We start from the raw sequence: 7,512 nt of genomic DNA on the forward strand, positions 1-7,512 counted from the left end.
CCGCCCCCCCCCCCCCCCCGGCTTTTTTATTTTTTCCTTCCTTCCTCCATTTATTTATTTCATTTTTTTTCTCTCCCCCCCTCCTCTTGGAGCTGTTTGGGGAATTTATTCTTATTATTTTCCCCACTGCTGTGGGGGGTGGTGGCTGCTCTCGCCCGACGCCTCCATCACGAGCCGCCTGCCTCCGTTTATTTATTTTTCGTTCCTCCTTTTTTTATCCCCCACTCCCACCTTTTTGGAAGGAAGAAAAATTCTCCCTCTCTCTCTCTCTCTCTTTTTCTCCTCTCCCCCTCTCTCCCGCGTGCCGGGTGGCAACTGAAACCCTGGTCCCCCCAGTCCCCCGCCCCTAGCACAGCCCCCCCATTCTCTTCCCTCCCTCCCTCCTCCCTTTAAAATTTTTACCTTCCTCCTTTCTCTCCCCTCCTCCCCGCTTCCACCTCACAGCCCCCACCTCCTTTCCACTCCCCCCCAGCCCCGCAACTCCGTTGAGTCCAGAATTTCAGAACCTGGTGCCTAGCTTTGCCGGGATGAGACGGAGCAATGGTAATTATGTGCAGCGGGCTCGTGTTTTTCGGGGGGTTATTCGCTTGGGTGAGACTGGATCTCCGACACCTGAACGAAACCAGGCAACTCCTTTTCCTCCCACCCTGGACCACCACCTGCCATTGAACCTAGGCACTGGGGTACAGCCAGTGGCGGGGGGGAGGGGGGGTAGGAAAGAAAGCACAGTGGGGTCAGGTTTGTTTTTAACCCCGCTGCTGCCAAAGCAAACTCTCCTGGTTAATTTAATTTAATTTTGTTTGATTTAATTTTATTTTGGTTCATTTATTTTTATTTTATTTTATTTACATTTACTCGTTTTGATATTATTTCATTTAATTTTATTCCCTTTTATTTTATGTTTTTGGACAAAAACCCAGGCAGAGAAAATCGTTAGTTTTGTTTTGATCCAGGCGAATTTTCGTGGCTGGATGGGTGTGTTTGTGGATGGGTTGGTTGGCAATTTCCCACCCCCGCATTGAGGCTGAGGGCTGTGGGCTGGTGGGAGAGGTAAAAGACCTGGGAAGGCAAATCGCCACCCCCCTGGCACCCGGTGCGATGTCAGCCAGCATAGTGCCTCAGTTCTACCTCAGCTTCTCGGTAGTGTCGGGGCCCAGGCGGGTGGCGAGGGCTGGGCTGGACTCGCGTTTCTTTGCTCGCCGCCACCTAACGGTGTTTTCCTTTCTCCCCCCTGCACCTTTTGTCTCATCCCCTTCTCTTGTGGCCCCCCTTCCTGCCAGGATGAATTCCACCCCTTCATCGAGGCCCTCCTCCCTCACGTCCGTGCCTTCTCCTACACCTGGTTCAACCTGCAAGCCCGCAAGCGCAAGTACTTCAAGAAGCATGAGAAGCGGATGTCCAAGGACGAGGAGCGCGCTGTGAAGGATGAGCTGCTGGGCGAGAAGCCTGAGATCAAGCAAAAATGGGCGTCCCGGCTCCTGGCCAAGCTGCGCAAAGACATCCGCCCCGAGTTCCGCGAGGACTTCGTGCTGACCATCACCGGCAAGAAGCCGCCTTGCTGCGTCCTCTCCAACCCCGACCAGAAAGGCAAGATCCGGCGCATCGATTGCCTGCGGCAGGCCGACAAGGTGTGGAGACTGGACCTGGTTATGGTCATATTGTTCAAAGGGATCCCCCTCGAAAGTACTGATGGGGAGCGGTTGTACAAATCACCGCAGTGCTCAAACCCAGGCCTCTGCGTCCAGCCCCACCACATTGGAGTCACAATTAAAGAACTGGATCTTTACTTGGCGTATTTTGTTCACACTCCTGGTAAGTCCTCTTTTAAAATCCCCTCCTCCCCCTCTCCACCCCCTGCGTAAAACCCCCTTGTCCCCACTGCAGAGGTACCTTCCCACCTGCCCCTACTCACTGGCATTAATTGGCCTCACATCATCCACAAACTTCTTCTTCCCCCCCCTTCCCCCCAAGGTTAGGGGAAACGGCCTCATGGAGACCTTGTGACTGCCCTCGTCCCTGGGATGCGTGGTTTCTGCCCCTGTGAAAAGCCCGCTCTTCACACAACAGGGCCATGTGCATGCATGTGAAATACCTGAATGCTGAGCAAATGTTAAGGCTAACTGGAGCGGGGGGTGGAGGTATTAAAAAAAGAGAGAGAAATGACGGGATGTGAGAAGCAATTTGATTCTGATGGGGAATTTTCCCTGCTCTTCTGTTTGCTTATACTGTCTCTGAATCCTGGGGTGGTGGGGGAGGAGAGGGGGGTTTCTCTTTTTTCCCCTCCCTGCATCAGCTGTTTCTTTTGTTGCCTAGATTTGGGGGTGGCAGGGTGGCAGTAATGGCAAACCAGCCACAAAACCCAGCTCCCGGCACTCACCACAGCCACTTCTGGGAAGAACCAGGCATTTGCCAAAGGCACTGGCCCAGGCCGGGAAAAGTTTCTCTCTTTCTTTCACCAGAGAGCTGTGGCAGGGGGACGAGGGAATGGCTGCAGCAGGGAGGCAGGGGAGGTGGGGGGTTGAGTCCTAATCTTTCCTTTTAAAACCCTTATGCCGTGCGCTGCCACCCCCGCGAACCATTATGCCTCGGATTTCCTCCTCAGGGCCTCCTCTTATTTTTTTTAACCGCGTGCTGTGAAATCAGGGGGTGTTTTGGCAGGTCAGGCTGGAGGGCTAGCTCGGGGCTTTCCGATCTCCTTAGTTTTGTTTGTTTCTTCCCCACGGCACCCGAGATGCCAGCTCTGGCTCCAGCCAATGCTGACACGCGGCCCGTTTGCTGCTGGTTCTGGACTGCGGGAATGGGAGCACGTGAAGGTTTCTTTGGGCTCACTCATGAGGCCACAGCCGCCTGCAATTTCTTCCCTCTGGTTTTTGTGCCTCTTCCATTTGAGTCTTATTGTCTCCCTCTTCCCCCCCACCCCGGATTTTTACCTGCTGTCTTTCCTCTCTCCCCCTTTCTCCTTCCAGCTCCAACTCGATCTGTCTTCCCTCTCGCCTTCGTCTCTATCTTGTCTTGCTGGGTTCTGGTGTCCCGACTTCCCTGTCCACTTCACGTGTTTCCTAGCTGCTGTAACCCTGCTTTTCTTCCCTTCCCTGTCCCCTCGCCCCTCTGTCACATTCAGGAAGCAGAGGAGAATAAGAGCAAATCTCAGCTGCGTTAACTCTTTAGCCCTGGAGCTTCCTAGCGAGATCCTTTTCGTGCCGACTCACAGGGCCGCAGTGGTTTGTATCCCATGATCTTCCGCCGCCTCGATACACGTGTGCGCCCCTGTTCACGTCGTTTCAGCCTGCCTGCTCAGGTGTTCACCAAAGAGCACCCCCCCTCGGCGTGTGCACAGGCACACCCAGAGTGGCACCATGGGCACATGCACTCACACGCAGAGCCCGTGCGTGCATACACCATACCCACACGCATGTGTTCACAGTAGCACACAATGCCACATGCTCAGGGTGACACTGTCCCATGTTTGTTGCATGCCAATGATTCTCTTGCTTTCCCTCCTGGCTGCTCTGGCCTGGTCACCTTCGCCCCTTATTGATGCATCTTGGAGGGAGTTCTGTCCCAGCTTTGCCTGGCCTGATTGCCCTCTTTTTTCCTCCCTGTGCTCCCAACATGTGCAGCCTGGTTCTGCTCACACCAGGCCCCAGAGCACCCAGTTGTGCCATTGGCTTGGCAGCACCGTCACACACCTGAGGCCAGCTGTGCTGGCTGCTTGGGGCCTCATGAACCCATCCTCGCCCTCCCTGTTCCTTCACACAAGGGCAAGGGCCTAGCAGATGCCATCCGCATGTCGGTCCGTCCGCCTCGCAGGTCCTGTGGTGAGCAAAGGTCCCCGCCACAAACCCAAGGCAGCTCTGCTGGTTGTAGCCTTATTGCTGTCTCCTCCAGCTAGGGCTGACAGGGCTACCAGGGCATCATGGCAGGGCTCATGCTAACACGAGTCCATCTCCCGGGCACCTGTGGGTGGTTGGAGCCTCTGGCCCTTCGTGTCCTGTCCTGGCCTGTCTAATGCAGGACCCCATGGTGGTGGGGCTGAGGCCTGGATGAGGTGAACACGTCACTTGAGGAACCCGCCATGGGCAGGAGTGACCAGAGGCTGGGGTCCATAACTGCCCCCTTTCCCCTGGGGGCCTGTGACTTGTGGCTCAGCCTCTGGTTGTCAGTGATCTCAGCCACAGGCACTGTGTGGCTGGAGGGACATGGCTGATGGCAGTTACTGCCCTGGCCAGTTCGTAGGGATCCCAGCGTCCCTTCGTCCTGGCACCATGGGAACAAAGCACCAGCCTCCCTTGCCCATCCTGCTGTGTCCCCACTGCTGGCTGCGCACCCAGGAAGGAGGGTGCTGAGTCTCCTGGGAGGCATTTTGCTGCAGCCTGCTGGATCCCCAGCAGGATTCTGGGGCAGGAGCCCAGTTTTGGCAGGTGGGGGCCAAGCAGACCAGGTTCCCCTGCAGTGTCATGTTCCCTCCTGGGAGCCCAACGCTCTTACCCTCCTGGTAGGATTTGCCTCCCTGCCTATTCACATTTTTGGGCAGGGAGTGGAACCTGTTGGGTAGAGCAGGCCAGGGAGGCCCCAGATGACAGGACACCTGAGTTTGAAGGAGTGTGGGAGCCCCGTGCCAGGACACTTGGGTTCTGCTGACTCACAGCCTGGGCTTGGAAAGGCTGAGATAGGGATCTGGAGACAGCGGAGACTCCTGCAGCGGGCAGGCGGGGGCACGAGATGTGCTGGAGAATTTTGGGCACCCTCCCCACCCCTGTCCCCAAGGCAAATTCCTCACTCCTCAGCTGCCAGTGCGCACCCATTCCTGGAAGTGCTGGGGCAGCTGGCACAGATCCAGGCGGAGATGAGGATCAGGGCGGTGCCAGGGCTGGGCCAGCCTAGTTGAGATCAGTGCCCTCCCAGCCCCTGTGGGCTCAGCTCCCATCCCCACCAGGCCTTGCCAGGCAGGCTGTCCGTCAGCAGGGCATCCCCCTGGATGCATTGAGGGCAGGGGTTGTAGCCTGGGAGCCAAAGTCGGGCCAGGCCAAGGCTTTGTAGGAGGTGTTTGGGCCTGTCAAGGGGCGTTGGGTGCTTCGATACCCCTGGGACAAGTCAGGTCCAAGCCAGACCAGGTCTCACTGGTGCTCCTAGTCCCTTTCCACCCAGCCAGAGCCCCTTGCGCTGCTTCCCTGGCTGACGGCAGGGGGCTTTGCCTGATCACAGTGAGGTCCAATCTAAGTCGCACTGGAGTGACTCCAGATTCCAGCACTGAGCAGCGTTCGCAGGTGGATGGAACCCAGTCAGGATGTAGCCAAAGGGTGCGGGTTAATGCTAGATGTAGCCTGTGCAGAGTCCCTGGCCTGCTCAGGGCTCAGCACTCCCTGGCTGAGGGGGCCGGCCTGAAAGGTGCCTTTCATGGGGCCTGGCCATGTCAACACAGCCCCACAAAGCCTGATTTTCTCCTGTGTTTGTTTGTGTTTACACTGGGGAGTGGGTGCGGGGCAGAGGGACCAGGCAAGCGCTGGAAGGGGGTGGGGGGGGCACCTAGTGCCATAGGGACCCCATTCCCCAGCTCCACTCCACTCCCTCCTTTCACCCTGAGCAGGGGGGAATCTCTCTCTCCCCTTCTCCTGCCCTGAGGCAGCAGAGGATGTTGTGAACACATCTGTCCCATGGCCCCCCCCGGCACTGGCCCGGCAGCATGGCCAAGAGGAAGAGTGCAATGGGTTTAGGAAGCTGGGATGGGGAATCCCCGCAGCTGCAGCTCATTCCCCCTCTGCTCTGCACTTCTTCCATGGATCCAGCTTGAACCCTGGCTTTCCAGGTCAGGGAGGAAACCCGGGGTTCAGGCACAGCTGCTGCTCGCCCATGGACAGGACATGATGTCACGTTCCCAGGTCCCTGGGGAGGGGAGCTTTGTACCCCTCACAGTGGTGGCTCTAGAGGATGGTGGCCAGTCCAGCTGCTGTTGCCGTCTAACCCATATCGTTACTGTTCAAGGGGGGATTGAACCATAGAGCCATGGACACAGCCTTGGACAGGACCTGAGTATCCCTCCCTGTTGCCCTGCTTGTAGCCCTGGGGGTCTCCTGCCAGGAGTCATTCACAGTCACCCCACTGAGTGGCTAGTATCGACTGGGCATGGGCTGGCATGAGACCCCGGGCACACATCGGTCCTGCCCAGAGCTTCTGGGTGCCGCATATGTTGCCCTCTCCATGGGACATCAAGTAGCTGGCCTGTGCCTAAATGTTAGCCCCCATCCTCGGCAGTCCCTAGCCCCCCGACAGGGCCAGCAGCCACACCAAGAGACCAGCCTGACACTTGTGACCAGCTTGGGGCCTGGGTTAGAGTCTACAGTCAGCACCCAAGGCTCCAACTGCCCTCCTTTTGGAATACATTTTGGCTGGGTCATGGGTGCCCTGGGCTTGTCACTTCCATCCTGTGCCCCCCCGACCACCGCCTCTGGGTACAAACAGTTGTAACTCCACTCATCTGAGAAATTAGTGTTTTAGCAGTGGCAGAAGCTATGAACAGCCTGGTGGGACAGTGAGCAGCAGCCTGGTGAGACAGCAGGGGACAGAGATTCTCCGTGGGACATAGCACAGAGACCATTCGGGAGTAGGGCTGCGGGGTGGTACCCGCGGAGGTGGGGCAGGATTCCTGGGTTCTCTCCCAGCTTGGAGAGGGGTCCTGCTGGGGTGGGATGTGTTGTTATTAGTCAGGGCCCCTGGCAATTGCTCCTAGCACTCAGGAGGAGGTTGGGACATAATGGTTAGAGTGAAGATGCTTCTTCCTTGTGGTGCAGTTGTTTTGCCAAGTGATCATAGCTCAGCCTGTCCCCATGGCTGTGCCTCAGTTTCCTCTGGCTCGAAGGGCAGTAGTAGGATTGAATAGCATCTCTATAGCCACACTTCCCCATGAGCTGCATTACCATGGTGATGAGTATCTTGCCTAGCTGGGCAGGGGAGTGAGGCTGGGCTCCATGGCTTCCCTCTCCATGGCCTTGCTCCCTGTGGCCTGGCTTCTGTGGGTCCCACTGCAGGGGGGACTTTGTCCTTATATTATGTGAGACCTGACAAAACCCCCCCCGGTTCCTGGCCACCCCTGCACCCCACGTCCCTTCCCAGAGGCCCCACGCACCCCCATGGCTTCTCTACCCTGCAGGGTACATGCTGCTTATGGCCACCATCACCAAGAGGCCACAACCAGAGCCCATGAGCACCTGAAATGAGCCCTCATCATCCTTACACACACCCAGGGCTCTTGGCAACTGCCCAGCTGGGTGAGCTGGGGCCAGCCTTGGGGAGAATATATTATATTATATTATATTATATTATATTATACCCCATCAATGAGCCATGGTAGAAATCATCCTCAAATCAAGGGATTGCCACTGATTATAATATAATCTAAGATTATATAAAATATGACAATTTAAGATAATATATGATAGGGTATGGTATGTTAAGGTAAGGTATGATATGATATCAGAATTATTAAGTATTCATAATGACACTACACAAGCTTTA

General features: G+C 56.3%; 1 protein-coding gene across 1 annotated transcript in view; it reads left to right on the plus strand.

Annotated features, from left to right (window-relative positions):
• The window catches only part of NFIX (nuclear factor I X), a 32,716-nt gene that overhangs the window by 2,163 nt on the left and 23,041 nt on the right, over nt 1-7,512 (plus strand). Inside the window, exon 2 of the mRNA XM_025203838.1 lies at nt 1,281-1,812. Coding sequence (XP_025059623.1) covers nt 1,281-1,812 — 532 coding nt within the window. The remainder of the gene's footprint in view (nt 1-1,280; nt 1,813-7,512) is intronic.

This window comes from Alligator sinensis, unplaced genomic scaffold (genome assembly GCF_000455745.1).
Source record: "Alligator sinensis unplaced genomic scaffold, ASM45574v1 scaffold707_1, whole genome shotgun sequence".
NCBI classification, from domain to species: domain Eukaryota; kingdom Metazoa; phylum Chordata; order Crocodylia; family Alligatoridae; genus Alligator; species Alligator sinensis.